Source organism: Rhipicephalus microplus, chromosome 1, assembly GCF_043290135.1.
Source record: "Rhipicephalus microplus isolate Deutch F79 chromosome 1, USDA_Rmic, whole genome shotgun sequence".
NCBI lineage: Eukaryota > Metazoa > Arthropoda > Arachnida > Ixodida > Ixodidae > Rhipicephalus > Rhipicephalus microplus.
The window spans coordinates 274442007-274459854 of record NC_134700.1 but is presented as its reverse complement, the minus strand read 5'-3'; the positions used below and the strand labels follow the sequence as shown (position 1 = coordinate 274459854).

The 17848-nt window shown below is 46.9% G+C and overlaps 1 protein-coding gene and 1 pseudogene across 3 annotated transcripts in view; one reads left to right on the top strand and one right to left on the bottom strand.

The window, feature by feature from the left end:
• LOC119165053 (uncharacterized) overlaps positions 1-17848 on the top strand; it is an 89033-nt gene that overhangs the window by 25409 nt on the left and 45776 nt on the right. For all 3 annotated transcript variants that reach the window (XR_012895305.1, XM_075894959.1, XM_037417249.2), the window contains exons 4-5: positions 538-868; positions 16957-17321. Coding sequence is in view for 2 of the 3 variants with exons in the window: in XM_075894959.1 (XP_075751074.1) it covers positions 538-868; positions 16957-17321 (696 nt within the window). In the remaining variant the exon portion in view is untranslated. The remainder of the gene's footprint in view (positions 1-537; positions 869-16956; positions 17322-17848) is intronic.
• Positions 14162-16285, bottom strand: LOC119188196 (uncharacterized; annotated as a pseudogene).

The following is a 17848-nucleotide window of genomic DNA, read 5'->3' as shown; positions in this document are numbered from 1 at the left end:
GTGACACTAACTAAATGTGTTTTGGAGTCGGGAGGGGGGGGGGGGGGGCACTCACGCATGGGACCGCGACGCGAGAACGGCAGCAACGCTGGCTCAAGGAGTGTAGGCCAGTCTGTCTCACACGGATGCGGCCTGTCTTCGCGCTTCGTCAGTGGCACAGCACATCCATGCTCGTACCATAATACTAAAATGTGGCGCGAAATTTCTAGATTGTCTGTGGGGAAAGTTTGTGATATAAAGGTTGTCTCCCACTGTTACTTTGTTACATAGAGGTCGCTTTTACATGTGCTTCTGTGGAGTAACTGCGGGGAATATAAAAACATTGTTATATGGAGGCTCGCTGTAAGCAGGTTTATCTGTACTTCTTTTACAACAGACCAAAATCCTCTTGGCAATAGAGGTCTGTTGTAATGAGGTTATACTGTATCTTGAAGCTTAGTTTATTTAGTAAATGTGTTAATGTGTGGTTTACATACCGATGCTTTGTCGGTGCCAGAGGTCAAATGTTACTTCTCTGTTCTTTCCTCGTTATTTCAGGTGGCTTTTCTGGAGGACCTCCTGCAGCTGGTGGGCCACCAATGCGTGGAGGGCCTGCAATGAGAGGTGATGCCCCACCTCCAATGGGAGGTGGTCGAGGCATGCTGCCTCCTCGTGGTGGCATGGGAGTTGGAGGTCCAGGTGGAATGGGTGGACCGGGTGGAATGGGTGGACCAGGTGGAATGGGTGGTCCAGCTGGAATGGGTGGACCCGGTGCTATGGGAGGACCTGGAGGAATGGGAGGAGGACCGCCTGCCAAGCGAGGCCGTTGGGATGGTCCCCCGAACAATGGCTCCTCATACCAGGACGACTACTACGACGATGGAGCAAGGTGCGTTTGTAAAAAAAAAAAGTAACAAAAGCTGCTAATAGCATGCTGTGTCCAGAACAAAATGCCTATAATGAAGTCACTGGAGGCCACTAGTTGTTGTTTGTCTACAAAATCAAAGTTGTGCATCTTGGTGGTATACAGTAAGACCTCGTTGATTTGAAGTAACTGGGGCCGCGAGAAACCTTCGAATTCAGCGTGTTTTCGAAATAAGATTATACAAAAAAATCGCTTGGAAGAAACTTGGAATTATTCGAGGTAATCGGGGTCATTTATGTGCCGGCTATACTCCCTTTCATACATCATGTGCAACGCTGTCAAAGCTAGCGCTCTTGTTTGCGCTGTGTACTGCCGCGACCAAAAAGTAGTGCGTCCTTGGGGTGTACGAGAATCAATAAATGCTTCTCGGGAAACTTCTAAGCATACATATTTGTCATCAGGTTAAAAAACAAACGCCTGTGTTGTCGGATAAACAATCCAAATATGCGAGTTGGTAATTTATGTTTGTCGCTTTCGTATCAGGTTTTCGCTCTCCGCGCGACCGTTAACCCAGCCTCATTAACCCAGCTTCGTTGGAGCTGCTGTGCTACCTAATCAATGAATTAACGTCATCTTACACGCAGTACTCGCTCACATCAACGAGGTAAACCGACAATGCGGTGTAATCGCGACAAAATCGCCATGCTGGTCAAACCTCGGTGCCAGCTCAGCAGGTTCCGGCCCTCGCAAGGGAACACGGTATGCTACAAATGAATAGATACGTGCAGTTCACTACCGCGTGCAAGTAAGTTGAAGTTACTGAAAAAAAAATGGCACCACGTGGATTCGAACCCATGCACTTCAAAACTACGGTGAACTCTCCGGAGCGACGCGTCAGACCACTCGGCTACGAAACCGCACAGAGCAACACCTCGTGTTTTCTTTACGGACTACTTGCCTAGCCTTCACAGCGTTGCACCTGATGTGTGAAACGGAGTATAGTTTGCGGCTCCAATGGTTATGCTTTCCAGGAGCACCTGTTGTTAATTTTGCTGCAAACACAGGGGAACAATGAGTCCCGCTGCTGCCACCAGAGGAAAAAAATACGCTGTCGTAATCGACTTAAAAGCGCCCGGGCTGAAAACAAGACGTGCTTCAATGAACACAGTAGTGACACGTGGGCAGGATGTTGCCTGCTCCCCGCAGAGTCGGCAAGACATGGTGGGAGCATTTGCTCTTTCTTTCTGGTAAAATACATCAATTAATAATGATTAGTTGATGAAATTCGCAATGAGTTTTGGGCTGGAAAGCATGATCCAAGTGCTTTCACACTTGATTTTCAAAGTTGGCGTTGCGGGCAACCAGCCGTGCAAGTGTGCAAATTGCTGAAATAACCAGCGATCGGAGGTTCGCATACATTGTGAATTCTAAATTCCGCCAAAGTGTCCTTCATTAATTTTTTTAAACTCCCAGAAAGAATGAGTAAATCATGATGCGCTGACGTTGCGCGAAATATGCGATATGCTGCCCACCTGTGACTCGCAGTGGAGCACATCTTGTTTTACCTAGGTGCACATTTTGGTTGACCATAAACCATCCCGTACCCTCCCTTCACTGGAAGTAGCGAGGCTAGGATGCCTCAACTAACACTCAATAGCATTGCTACGTTGCCTTGCTTTGGGACTTTTAAGGGGGGAGGCTACCATCGGATACCAACTTTTTGTTTATTGAGATATCTTAATGAAATTTTCAGGATAGACTTATAGCAAAAGCATTAGAGGAACTACAAAATTTCATCAAGTTATGTTCACTGGTTTTCAAGTTACAGGAGAATATCAGGGTAGTGCACATGGTTCTCTTATTCCAGGCCTGGATAACTTTCAAAAGGTGCTGGAACTGTGAAATTAACTATGATGATTCCCAGATTGATACTCCAGGGGGTAACAGAGCCCTTTTTTTTAATTTCCTTGCTGAAAAGTTTTAGCAGACCATCAAACTTTGTGTTCGTGATTAGGATATTATCAATCAAATTTTGATTAAATATAATAAATAACACACACAATATATTGAAAAAATGGGCTTGTCACCCCCTCAGAAATTTATTCATGTACATAATAAAAAAAGACATGGAAATCCAATGAGTGGTTCCAGAGATATGGCTGGAATAAGCAGCCTCACTAGCCAAAAAAGTCATTTTGAGAAAACGACGTTTGAAAGTCTTGAGCACATAGGCAGTTCTAAAATGAACCTGCAGCGTAACTGGAGGTGTCCTTTGGCACTCTCTTTCTTTGCCGCCTTTTCATCTTCTCTAGGGATCGCTTCTTAGCCTTTTTCAAGCGCAGAGAATCTTTCTCGGCTGCCCGTTGAATGGCCAGGTGGCCAGGTGTTAGCCCCACTGATGAAGCTAGCTCTTGGGTGGCCCTGTAGCAGCCAGCATTGTATCTTAGCACTGCATCATGCAGTGCTGTCTCCACAGCAATCAGTGACGCATGCTGCTCTTTGGGCATGAGGGACCACAGCACAGAGTGAAAGGACTGATGCATTCTGCGTCTTTGCTCCCAGGCAGCGTTGCAGAAGAGAAGCCTGTGAGAGCCTCTCATAAATGGGTAGAAGTGCATCTGCAACATAGCGTGGCAGCTTGTACGAATGCTTCGGAGGTGGAACACCGGTAATCTTGCTGGCATTGTGACGACACCAGGAATCTGCACCCTCTGGGCACAAGTCGTGGTGCGGCTCCTCATCCGTCGACGTCACATGGTGGTACGATGCCATCACTGCCCGCCGCATTGCAGCCACATCATCGGAATTGTTCCGTAGGGCCCAGCCATAATAATCTGTCAACTTGTCGATGAGGCCCTTTGTCAGCCTGCCCTTCCCTCCCAAAGCCTTGTCACTTTTCTGCACAAGGTTGCGAAGTGCAGTCCCCATCCTCTTCTGAACGTGGTTCAGGCATTCCTCTTTTGAAATGGGGACCAGTCCATAAACATTTTCTTGTACAAGGGCAGAGAAGGTGGCACTATCTCCATCAGACACGAGCGTTGTGTAACGGAGGTTGTGCTTCGACAGTGAGCGTGAAAAGAGGATGATAGCTGCCTCAACCTCCATTCTCCCTGATTTAGTCGGTGTTTTTCTGGCACACATGATTCTCCAGCCAGCATGCATAGTCTGCGTCTCCAGGCTTTGGCCCTACTTGGCAACCAAGGCACTGATTAGACAGAACGGCGTCCAAGATAAGGCCCGTATGGTATTCGATAATTGCCCCGATTCCAATATGGGATGTGTGCCCACGCTTGTGCCATGTTCCATCATAACAAACTGTTATATCCCTGGTGAAATATTGATCCATTTCTTTGTAAGTGGCTTTTACAGCAGAAGCAGATTCTGCATAGAAATTTTCTATGCATTGTGTCTGCGGTTCCCTGAATTTCTTCAGGTGCTTCTGAAAGGTCTTGTGATGGAGGCCACGATGGGACACGTTCATCGCTGCCCAAAAGTCGTTGAGAGCTGTTTGTCCCTTGCCTATTTGTTTTGTTGCCATAATGGCTCTTACATTCACATCAAAGGCCTTTGTGTCATCCTGACGAGATGAACTCCATGAGCTTGAAACTACTCCACAATGCAAGCATACTAGCTCAAGCTTTGCAGCAAGTCCAAGTTGGGTGCCTCCTCGTACCTTCATCCCAATCGCGGTGCACCGGTGGCACGGGGTCCGAGATAGCAGGTCGTCTAGGGCATCCATTTGCACAAGGAAAAATTTTTCGCCTTCACTTGTAGCGGTGGCAGCTTCATGATCGCGCTCCATTGCCTGAAATTTCCGCTCCGTCGCTGGCATAGCGCCAAGTTCTCTTTGCACAGCAGCGCGTTGTTGATCCGCCGCCTCTTTCTCCTCGCACGTCAGGAAACTTGTTCGCAAATGCACAGTTGACGACGCGATCGCACTCGAGGCCGATAAAAGAGAAGATGCGGAAGCCACTGTCGATGAGCACGAGACACCAGGCGCACTTGTAACGACAAATTCTTGCACCGGCGGAGCAGGAGTCCCGTTGCTAGGCGCGTCGATGCGACCACTCTCTTGCGTAGATGAAGCAGAAGCTGCCCCACAGGTACCGTCGGCGCACGTGCGAGCGGAGAGCCTCACCGCGCGGACAAGCTTCATAGCTCGCTTCCTTGCACCGAACGATTGTAGCGTCTTCTTTTTCGTTGGGCGCATCGTGAGCGAACACAACAACGGTCTCGTATAGACGGTTGAAAATCGTCTCGTATAGACGGTTGAAAAACGTCTCGTATAGACGGTTGAAAATCGTCTCGTATAGACGGTTGAAAATCGTCTCGTATAGACGGTTGAAAATCGTCTCGTAAAGACGGTTGAAAATCGTTTCGAAGACAGTTGAAACGTGGAGAGTATGCGAACGGCTGCAACGATACACGGAAGCGAGCGGAACACAAAGACGCCGGACGGAGGAGCAGCAGACGAGCTGCCGCATCGGCCGCATTATGCGCAAGAGCGCTACGTCATCGCACGCAGCAGCCAATGGCAGTCGCGGGCTCCCCCGCGTCCTTGGGGAGCGCGCGCTTCGCCCAATCCCAGCTGCGCGCCTCAGCTGCGGGAAACTTGAAAGCTCTCGCGAGCCCTCCAATCATGAGCGGCTTGCTCCTCTCCTGCGCTGCCGCCGGCGACGCAGGTGGCGGGGAAAGAAAGAGCAAGAATTCACAAACAAAACAACACCAAAATGGCGGCGCTCCGTCGAGCGGTCGAGAATCTGCGATCACGCCAAGTTGGGGTATTTTGAGCGCTCGCGCGCCGCTCGAGGGCCGCCGCGGCATGTTCTAAACTTTATTTCAAATGGTTTCGCGACGAATTAGACGTTGATATTTACAGAAAAGGTAGTTTATGACACATACTGCCCGAATATGTGGTTTGCCAAAAATCTACTTTTTCGCGATTTTTCGGTTTTCAAAGGCCGCGTCCCCCCTTAAGGGGAGAGGTGGCATTGAAAAAAAACTTTTTTATTTGTTGACCTACAGCAATGAAATTTGGCATGCACACCCATAAGCGTCTGGAATAGGGAAATATGCAGTTTCATCATGATACCTTCAGTAGTTCTCATGTTAGATAATGCTACATAGTCCAATTTACATGGTCTGCTCGTGGAAAGCCTAGCGCTGTAACAAAACATGCCAGGAAGCTGCGAATGGTGTTGATCTTTACTCAAAAGAAAGCTACAGGGTATGGCACTTGCAGAATTCTTTAATAAGTTCTTTTTTTTAGAGACATCATGGCTGCTGACACACATGGTCGGAAACAATGGCATGGACAAATCGTCTCGAAATAAAAAAAACGGGGCCAAACAGAAATTGAAGATTGCTGTACCCACAAGCAGTGTTCAGGGATTCAGGAAAAAAATAACAGAATCTAAATTGATCCAGTCATTCCCGTGCTACTCTTTCCACGAGCAATGCACCATGTCCAAAACACACTTGTGAGAAAAACCCCGTCAAAGTTTTCGACAGGCTTTTTTCGATGAACTTTGTTTCTCGTTGGATATTGATGAAAAGTGGCAGAGACACTAAGAATGACCTCACAGTGCTTCCATAAAAATTTTGAAGCGATACCACAAATACTTTACGAGAAACAAATTATTTCTTCATTGAACCATGTGGAGGGGCTGAGCATAATGTCAAAAAAAAACAGTATTGAGAAAGCTGCGTTTAAAGTTTCAAATTTTCTTTGCGTCTCTAAGACACCTAAAAATTGTGATCTCAGGTTTGTCTTGTGATATTTGACTTCTTTTCATGATTTACTCCTTTTCATGATTTACAAAGAACAAGTATGGATTTCAAACCAAGCTCTTTGTATGAAGGAGTGGTGTGATAGGTATGACAGAAAAGATTGTAATTGAATAAAACCATATACTGAAATTATTACACATACTTTTTGTGCTGAAGTTGTAATTAGCATAATTAGGTACTTGATTACAAATATTCACTGAATTTTTTTTTTTATTTGGAGAGATGTTTATTACATCAGAAAAAAGGATCACACCATGACGGCCTATGCCTTCTTTCTAAATAACAAAGTTATGGGCAGAAGACTGGTGGCACGGGAATTTCTAGCAGTATAATTAATGACACGAAACGGGCATATAAAAATTCGTGCCCCTGATTCATACGTGCTCTTTCGCCGCTCTAGCTGTGAAACGCATCATCATACAGCCGTTTGCGGAAACTCTAATCAACAGCAATTCATTAACCTCGGAACATTCATAGACGTTCATGGCGATATCAAGCACGTCTAAATCGCATCACAAAAGCTTATTGACAGCAAGCACTCCATATGACCATGGGGTACGCGGTTGCGTGGACAGTGCAGCCGGTGCATTACGTAGTGTAATGTAATGCGCTTGCCGGCGGCATTCGGTGACAATGCGGGAAATGTGTAACTACGATGACAAAATCTGCGCGCACTGCGCTTGGCATCGCATTTTCGAATGACGATGCGCGATACTGCTAGCCACGGTTCCGAGCAATCCATGGCAGTGAAGGGGGGGTGACGAGCTTGACTGTGTTGTCCCCTGCCGATGCATAAAATGTCGGTACGTTATTCAGAGGAGCTATCGAGTGATGTGCTACATTCTTTGCGAAGAAGCACGTCGCCAAGAGTGCGCTTGCGCGTCGTTCCTGCCCGCAGTCTCGCTCTCATCGGAGTTAAGCTAAACCAGACTTTGATGACGCGCCGCACTCGTAGATCAAGCGCCCGCTCGTAGTAATCTGATCGTGCATTTGGTGCGGCGACTCGTAGTAATCAGATGGTGTCGCCGCTTACAGCTTCGTTGCTTGCGAAGAAGCACGTCGCCACGAGTGTGCTAGCGCGTCGTTCCTGCCCGCAGTCTCGCTTTCAGCGGAGTTAGGGCTAAAGACGACACCGATGACGCGCGGCGTACGTATACCGCGCGCCCGCTCGTAGTAACCTGATTGCGCATCCGCTTAATGCTCGTAACTAAAGCGTAATTATATTTTAAGTGATCATCAAGCCGTGAACACATCATGAAGTAGCGATTTTCGAGAGCCGTGTCCTCGCTACGCACAAGCAGCAAAGGGCGATCTCCCGGAGCGAGCATCGGGCCAATGGCGAAGAGAGCTGAGGCAACATGGTGGCCGTCAACACGAGTGCGGCGCGTCATCGGAGTCTGCTTTAGCCCTAAGTCCGCTGACAGCGAGACTGCGAGCAGAAACGACGTGCAAGCGCACTCTTGGCGACATGCTTCTTCGCAAGGAATGTAGCACATCACTCGCTAGCTCCTCTGAATCACGTACGAGCATTTTACACATCGGCGGCCGACAACACAGTCAAGCTCGTCTTTCCCCCCTCCTCACTGCCAAGGATTGCTCGGAACAGCGGCGAGCAGTTTCGCGCGTCGTCATTTGAAGATGCTATGCCAAGTGCAGTGCGTGCCGATTTTTTTGTCATCGTAGTTACACATTTCGCGCATCCTCATCGAACGCCGTTGGCAAGTGCATTACGCGCCGGCTGCACTGTCCACGCAGCCGCACACGCTACGGTCATATGGAGTGCTGTCAATAAGCTTTTGTGATGCGATTCAGACGTGCTTGATGTCGCCACGAACGTCTATGAATGTTCCGAGGTTAATGAATCGCTGTAGATTAGTTTCCACGACCGACTGTATGACGAAGCGTTTCACGGCTAGAGCGAGGAAAGAGCATGTACGAATCAAGGGCACAAATTTTTATATGCCCGTTTCGTGTCATTAATTATACTGCTAGAAATTCCTGTGCGAGCAGTCTTCTGTCCATAACTTGGTTATTTCGAAAGAAAGCATAGGCCGTCATGGTATGGTCCATTTTTTCTGATGCAATAAACCTGTCTCCAAATAAAAAAAAGTTCAGTGAATATTTGTCATCAAGTACTTAATTATGCTAATTACAACTTCAGCACAAAAAATGTGTCATAATTTCAGTATATGGTTTTATACAATTACAATCTTTTCTGTCATACCTATCGCACCACTCTTTTATACAAAGAACTTGGTTTGAAATGCATACTTTTTCTTTGTATATCATGAAAAGAAATCAGATATCACAAGACAAACTTGAGATCACAATTTTTAGGTGTCTTAGAGTCGTAAAGAAACGTTGAAAGTTTAAACGCAGCTTTCTCAATACTGTTTTTTTTTTTTTTTTTTTTTTGACATGCTCAGCCTCTCCACATGGTTCAATGAAAAAATATGTTTCTCGTAAAATATTTGTGGCATCGCCTCAAATATTTAATGGAAACACTGTGAGGTCATTCTTAGTGTCTTTTCATTCTTAGTGTCTTAGTGCCAATTTTCATCATTATACAACGGGAAACAAAAAAGTTCACTGAAAAAAGCCTGTCGAAAACTTCGACAGGCTTTTTCTCACAAGTGTGTTTTGGACATTGTGCATTGCTCGTGGAAGGAGTAGCACGGGAATGACTGGACCGATTTTGATTCCGTTTTTTTTTTTTTCCTAAATCCCTGAGCACTGCTTGTGAATACAGCAATCTTCAATTTCTGTTATGGCCCTGTTATTTTTCTAGACGATGATTTGTCCGTGCCACTGTTTCTAACTATGTGTGTCGGCAGCCATGATGATCTCTAAAAAAGAGAACTTATCAAAAAATTCTGAGAGTGCCATACCCTGTAGCTTTCTTTTGAGTAAAGATCAACATCATTTGCAGCTTCCTGGCATGGTTTTATTGCAGCGCTAGGCTTTCCACGAGTAGACCATGTAATTGGACCATGTAGCATTATGTAATTTGAGAACTACTGAAGCTATCATGATGAAACTGCATATTTCCCTATTCAAGACACTTATGAGTATGTATGCCAAATTTCATTGCTGTAGGTCAACAAATAAAAGTTTTTTTTTTTTTCAATGCCACCTCCCCCCTAAAAGGGAAGAGCCAGCTGAGGCAAGAAAGTTAAACACGGAAAAATGCTCTTTCCAGTGAGCCCAAGAAGCCGGCTCCCGGCCCAAGCATCGCGAAGCTATAATTTTTTGAAAATCGCTGTTTTCTCGCCAAAAAGTTTTGCTACCTAGGTGGGTGAAACGAATTTTCCGAAGCACTTCTGCACGGTTTTCAGTGTAGATATTTTGGAACTAGGTAGAAAAAGGGTTCCAGAAACTGAAAACTTGAGTTTCAAAAAATCGATTTTTTTGCCATTTTTCACGGTCCCAGAGCCTCGTCTCCCCTTAAGGGGGCGGACGGGTCTTTGGAACCGAAAAATCGCGAAAAAAACGTTTTTTTTTTTTTCAATGTCATTTTTGAATTCTGTAAGCATTTTTACACCTGCCTGCCAATTTTCAGACTCCAGAAAGCGATAATTTACTTGTTATATCATTACAAAGAGGACACGCGAGCTCGATTTGCGCAGAATCTGACGAAAAAACACCACCTCTTTCGCGATGCAGAGCTGCCGTTTGCCGAACGCCATTGCCGCGATCTCGGTCTTGTTTGAAAGAGCGTTTCTTCACCTTCCGATTCCCGCCCATAGAGCCTCGCTCCGCTCATTGGTTACCGAAAAAAAAAAGCAACCAAAGAAGCAAAGTACGCTATGCTATTGGTTGTTACGCGCACGTGACCACGAGGGGGCCACTTCATTGGCTGATTGCGCTCGCATCGTCTGCTTGGCGCGTCAACAACGCGCGAACACCTGTTGTCGTGCCGACATATTTCCTGTGCCTGTGCTTCGACTAGCGTGCTCGCGATCGAAGTTGTTGCAATGCCTAGATCGGCACGAAAGTTTCATACACGGCATAAGTTCGGCAAAAAAAGAAAAAAGTCTCAGGCGAACAACTTCAAGGCGCGTCTCTTGGCGAGGAGCGTCAACGAACAACGAGATGGGTCGCCCGCCGATGCCGCCGACGCAAGCCTGACGGCCTCGCCAGCCTGCGATGCTCCCAAACGTGACGCATCGCCGGCACATCCATCACCCGAACGCGCAGACGAACTTTGCGAACATCGAGACTGCGCGACCTCCATCTCCGCTGACAGCGAAGGAATCGCCGAGGTGCCCGAGAGAGTCGACGGGGAGTTAGGCCTAGCGGGCCCGCCGGTCACCGACGCTTCGCTAAGCAGCGGCCGCGTCCGCCGTGATACAACCTTACTAACGTAATCGGAGCTGTAGGTAAGGCGCACAAAGGCCGATGCAAGGCTGCAGGAACTGGCATCGACCGCCGCGTCGAAGAGAAAACTTGAGTTTTTGAGGAACGACGCACCGGCCGGCGCCGCTCCCGCGGAGCCAAACGAAGAGGCAAGTTTTTTGATCGCCGATCTTGGCTGCTTCGGTAAACTGTTAGATGCCATGAAATGTAAAATCTGCAACGGAAGCGTCAGCATCTACAGACAGGACAGACAATACGGCCTTGCCGTGAAAATGTGTGCGCGTTGCGTGAACTGCGGCGACATCGCGCAAGCATGGAGCTCTCCGCGAGTGGATGAAGCACAGAAAGTAAACTCGTTCGCCGTCAACATTCTCGCCGCTCGAGCCATGCAGGCCACTGGGAACCGTCAAGCAGCTATGAATGATATATTTTCGACAATGAACATATCCCATCGCGGACTTCACAATAAAACGTGGCAACGATATGTGAAGCGGAAATTGACTCCTGCAGCTAATCGCGCGGCCGAAAAAGTCATGGGCGAGTGCGCGAGTGCAGTTCGTGAGCTTTACAAGGAGCTGCATATTGACAATGCCGACAGTATTGCAGTCTCGTACGACGGCTCCTGGATGACGCGCGGGCACTCGTCCCACATAGGCGTGGGGGCAGTGATCGAGCTCTTCACTGGTCTAGTGCTCGACTATGTCGTTCTGAGCAACTTCTGTGCCGGATGCAAGCGCGGACCGAAGGCAGACGACCCGGCATATCAGGCTTGGCAGGACAGCCACGTGTGCCAAAAAAATACTACAAAAAAAGCTGGCGAAATGGAAGTTGAGGCAGCTGTGCACCTCTTTGAGAGGTCCATAAAAAAAAATGGCCTCAAGTACACTACAATCCTGTCAGATGGTGACAGCCGCACCTTCCTCGCTTTGCAAGAAGCAGATGTCTATGGCTTCATCAAAGTCCAAAAAGAGGACTGTGTCAATCACGTCCAAAAGCGTATGGGCACTGCCCTACGCAATTTAGTAGCAAGGCACAAAGGAGGTGCCTCTGAAACCCTTGGAGGAAGGGGAAGGCTCACCGGGGACCTCATCACGAAGTTGAGCTCCTATTACGGCTGGGCGCTCAAATCTCACAAAGGAGATGTTGAGGACATGCACAGAGCTGTGATGGCGATTTACTATCACATCACTTCTAATGATAGTGAGTCAAACCACAGCCTGTGTCCCACAGGCCCAGACTCTTGGTGCCGGCAAAATGCAGCTGCTGCCAAAGGGGAGCCCACTCCGAGGCACCATTACAATTTGCCACAACATGTGTGCAAGGCTCTTCTTCCAGTTTATGAGCGCCTGTCAGAAAAAGGGCTTCTAGAAAGGTGTCAAAGGGGTAAAACCCAGAATAGTAATGAAAGCCTTCATTCCGTGATCTGGGCTTTGGCACCTAAGCAGCGCCATGCTTCACTGTTTGCGGTTGAAGCTGCAGTTGCCGAGGCAGTGATGAAATTCAACTGTGGCAACTTGAGAACATCAACAGGAATCCTCGATGAGCTCAATCTCAACGCCACCCTCCCAAGCATCAGACGGATGACTGAGAAGGACAGGCGTCGAGTGGCCGACTCAAACCGCAAGCGTGCCTCTAGTGAGAAGGTCCAGCAAGCACTAAAGAAGCGCCACCGCAGTGCTAAGCACCAGTCTGACTATGTTCCTGGTGGCTATTAAGATCTGCATTGTGAAATATGCACCTTCTTATTGTTGTTTTTGAATAAAGTGTGTGTTATTTGTTTTTGCCATTTTTCTCAAAATGTGAATTTATGACTCCGTTCAATCTTAAGGCCTCGATATCTCGGCAGCTAGGGCTGGTAGAGCAATAATTCTTCTTGCAATGGAAACCTGTATGTGTATAGAATCCAAGTATGGGAATGGAATTTAGAGTACAAGCCTTTTTAATTAATTACTCATCAAAATTGTAATATTATGCCAACTGCTTTTTCTGAGTGGAAAGTGCAATTTGCCATAACATAACTAAAAAGGCCAAATAAAAGAAACTACTTGCATAATTTCAATCTTAGATCATTAGTCTATCTTGCCATATCTTGAATGTTGCTTTTAATTAGGCACTTTTTTTTCTATTGAGGCCTTAAACAATGGGGGTTGAACTTGCATTATCTTGGGAATGAGATGAGTTACAGGAAAAGTAATTGCATATTTGAAATCAGCAGAAAAAACTGCACAAGGCTGTGCATTTTCATCAAGATCACTGAAGAAATAAACAAAAAATGTCTAAGACCAGTCTGCCCCCTTAAGGGCTATTGTTTCTGTGGATTTGCGGCGAAATCTAGATTGGGAACTGGCACATGGCACCCAAGGTTTTCAAATTAACTGGACTGGTGCTCACTGCTGCTTCATATTATCCGCTCAGACTTTCATTGCAAAAGACGGGACCGCGGAAATATTTTTAGTTAAGCAGGCCAGGATGCCTCAGCTACCACTTATTAGCATTGCTACGTTGCATTGCTTTGTGGCTCTTAAGGGCTATTGTTTCTGTGGATTTGCGTTGAAATCTGGATTGGGAACTGGCACATGGCACCCAAAGTTTTCAAATTAGCTGGACTGGTTCTCGCTGCTGCTTCATATTATCGGCTCAGACTTTCATTGCAAAAGACGGGACCGCGGAAACATTTTTAGTTAAGGGGAGATGCTCCTCGAAAACACTTTTTCTTTAATATTATACCTAAAGTTATGAAACTTTGGTCATAGACTGAGTTTGTAACGCTGATTCCAAATATGTGCTTAGTTCTTATGTAGCTTTATTAGTTTTTGTGCAAGACACCTCTCAAGAGAAAAATATAGGGCTTTTTGTGCACATCTTTTTGAATAATAAATTTCTGTTTAGAGAAGCCTGCAATAGCTCATTTTGCTGGTTAGGTAAAGTAGTATGTTAGATACTACTTAAAATTTATTCAAATAATTTCTATATTTCTAAAAAAAATCAGGAATACCAAAGGTACATACTTTGTGTGCTGCGAGTCAACATTTTAATTGTTTTCAAAAAATGTATGAGATATTTAAAATGCATATAGATATCGACATTCTACACACTTTGAAGAGGCTGTGTGCAAAATTTCATCCAGATCTGACCATTTGAAGTACCTGAAAAGTGGTGCACAAAACGTAAAAAATGCTGAAAAGTACAAATGGAGAAAAATGCTTTTGAAAGTTTCAAACATCTGTATTTTTCAAAAACATGACGAAAGCACATGAAATTTCTTGCAAAAATAGAGCAATATGTCTCAAACACAGCACAGCTGTTCAGAACTCCCCCGGCCCATACGTTTGCCCCTCAGCACCCTCTCGAATGGAGTCCGTAAGACGCGCTCTCTTCACCTGGTTTCGGCGATGGGCTCGAGCTTCAGCGGTTTGGCGGATGGACATTTTCTTCATTCTCCTCTGGTCACGGGAGCTTCCCAGGACAACAAGCTCTTCTGGTGGCAGAATACCAAGCTCCTGAAGCACTTGCTCAAAGCTGCCATGACCGCAGTTATACCACAAAACGGCGATGGCAGTTGCAGTTTCCACTACTGTCTTGGACACAAACTTCGTCTTCGGGCATAGTAACCAGATTTTGCTGTTGAGGGACTCTGCTGCATTTTGAGTCTTCCCTTGTAAGCAGCGGGTGAGAAGCTTCTTCTCCGTGAGACGCCTGTAAATAGGCAGCAGAGCCTCCCCCTGTGCCTTTGTCAGAAGCGGAGTGTGGTCTGGCGCGGGTTCTCCAAGTGCTTCCGCCCGCTGGTGCTTGCACCATGATTCAACTCCTTCGGGGCAGAATTTATGGCTCTTGGCTGCATTCGTCGAACTCGAATGAAAAAGTGATGCCCAAATGGCACAATACATTTCCCGGACATTGCCCCTGTTGCTGGTGATGGCTATGCGGTAGTAGTTTTGCAACTTCTGTATTTGCCCGTCCTTCAACTTCTCGCCACGTGGAAGAGGAGTCTTGAGCTTGCGAATTGAAGTGCCCAGGCGCTTGGCCACGTGGTTGGTGCAATCTTCCTTCACGAGATGGATGTTTCACCGTACACTTTGGCCTCAAAGACAGCATTGAAGGCTTTACTGTCCCCATCACTCAAAAACGTGGTGAAGCGCAACGGTGTCTCATATGAGGGAGTCCGCGTCCATATGCGCACTGCTGCCTCAGTTTCCATAGCATGAGAGGAGCAGTCAACGTTCTTCTCACAAACTGGGTTATGGTACGCCTGCCACACTTGCTCTTCGCTCCCGATGTCTTTGTGCCGGCTGCACGCAAGGCAGAAGTTTGAGAGAACCTCAAAATCGAGGCACAAGCCAGTGTCTACAGACACAGCTGTGCCAACGCCGTTATGGCTCTTGTGGCCCCGCTTTTGCCACGTACCATCAAACATCACGGCAACATCACTGCTGCCGACCATCTCTTTCGTGTGAACTCTCGCTTTCTCCATGTTTTCCTCCACGGCTTTCATGGCCGCAGCATGAACTTTCTTGCCGATCGCAATAAAGTTCTTGTGATGTAACGGCGTCGGCAAGCCAAGAATGGCGCAAAAACGTGAAAGCTGTTCGTGCCCGATGCCAATCGCGCGCGCAGCTACCACTGCCTTGACGTTCACGGCGAAGCTGTCGCGGGAGCTCCCACTCCGATATTCCCGGCTTCCGCTAGCACCGTTCGCAAGCTCACCAGGCACAACACGGCTCGAGGTGTGCACAGAAGAAAGTACCGATTCAGGGCACTCACTGTTCGCACAATGCAACTCGAGAAACGCCGAGAGACCCTTCCGTTTTTCGACCGGTTCACGTACCGCGAGGGTACAGGTGTGGCACGCAGGGCAAGCAGCTCCACTTATCAGCACCGTAAGCGCACTGATATCGCATATCACAGCACTCGCAGAGTTCCGATCGCTTGCTGCTCTATCGTTCTCGAAGAGTCCAATCTTCACCTCCGAAGCGCTCACAAAGTTCAGCGCGGCGTCGATTTCGTCCGAGTGGCCGTTGTGCTGGTTAGGGCTAGCCGGAGGCGTCGGGCGGCTGCTTCCCGCTGTCACTTTCCGTAGAGGTTTGCGACGCCGCACTAGGTGCGGGATCTTCGCCCGAGCCTTCCGAGCTTGGAAATCGCGCTTTTTCGGTTCGTTCATTACGAAATAACTGAAAAAACGCAGGAAAAGGGCCACAGAGTTCGATCGAGTCGCCGTACACAGTCGAGGACGGATGCAGGCTTCGGTGCTTCGCCGCAGCAACGTCTCCGTGTAGGCCAATGGCGGCCTCGCTAGAGCACCACGTGATTTAAATGTCCAGTAGAAACGCTTGAACAGGCGCCAAAACGTGCCTTTTTTTATTATTTTGGGCCAAAATGCGAAACTGAGGGAGGTGCTGTAGGCTAAACGAAGGCTTACTCAACCTCTCCAAGCAAACAGCAATGGCGGGAGACGCCGCATTCTCGAGATGGAGACGATCGAAAGTTGCTGATTTCCGACGAAACTAGCACTTTCTCGAGCCACCGTGGCTGAATAAAATAGAATTTTTACTAACTTCTCGTTCGAATTTTGCCTTGATCTTTTGCGGAGTTGTAGCTGAATAAACAAAGAATTTTACAGGTAAAATCTCAAAACTGAAAAATTCCGCGAAAAACGCGATTTTTCGACGCGCATCTCCCCTTAAGCGGGATTTGGAAATAACTGAGTTCAAATTGATGGGGTTTTACTGTATATTATAGTAATAATTGTTATAACTGTTGTATAAAGAACTACCTTCTACTTCATTAAAATTGTGTTGTAATATATCCAAATGAATATATTATGAACACTAGCTGACTATTCCACATGCATATTATTGTGTACTTGATTTAAATGAGAACATATAGCTAAGACAAACCAGTTCTTTTGAGCATTTCCAGCTGTGGGACATTTTTGTCATTCTCTCAATTGTATTTAATTCATCTTGCAGCCAAGATTATGGAAATGGTGGGGGCTATGACGAAGGCTATGGACAAGCCCCTGTCAGTCGCAGTAGCTACCAAGACTCTTACGCCCCACCTTCCGACATGATGGGGAATGGCTACCAGGGTCCTGGAGTAGGAGTAGGCGGCAATGGAGGAGGCTACAGTGATGTTTCTGGCGGCTACAACACTGATTATAACAAGCCTCCGGGAATGGAGAGGGGAGGTGGTGACTTCAGGAGTTCTGGCGCTGGCTATGCACCCCCTGTTGGAGGTGGTGGTGGCTACGCCAGCAGTTACGACGACAGGGGTTATGGGGGTCGACAAGACGGTGGCTACGGGGGACGCCCTGCAGCTGACAACTTCAGTGGAGGTAAGACTCCTGTTGCGCTATGTTCTCCTCTCTCAAGGATATTCTTTACTGGCTGCTCTGGTGCATGTGCCTAATGGTTAGGTTGTGTTTGCATTAGGCTTGTGCGAATATTCGGACGAATGTTACGGTGTTCACTTCAATTTGAATAAAAATTGTTAAAATTTCGAAGTGAACAAATAAGTGTTCAGTGTAGACCACTTATAACGCGACTGCTTATAGGGCAAAATTGGTTACAATGCGGTCTTTATCGACTCCTGTTCACCCTCCCGTAGAACCTCATGATACGCATACCGCTTACTGTGCAATCCCTTAAGGGGAGACACTGGTCTGAAAAATTTTTTTTTAATTTTCAGTATTTCCAGCTGAAATTTTAACACTATGTATTTTTCACAGCTGAAAACAAATATGCAGTTAGTTTTTTGCTATCACTTCTTGATTTTTAAATATTGACTGTTACATAAACTTGCATTCTGCCCAGCCTTTTGACATCTTCCTCATAAAATATTGCTACAAATTTGATATGACAG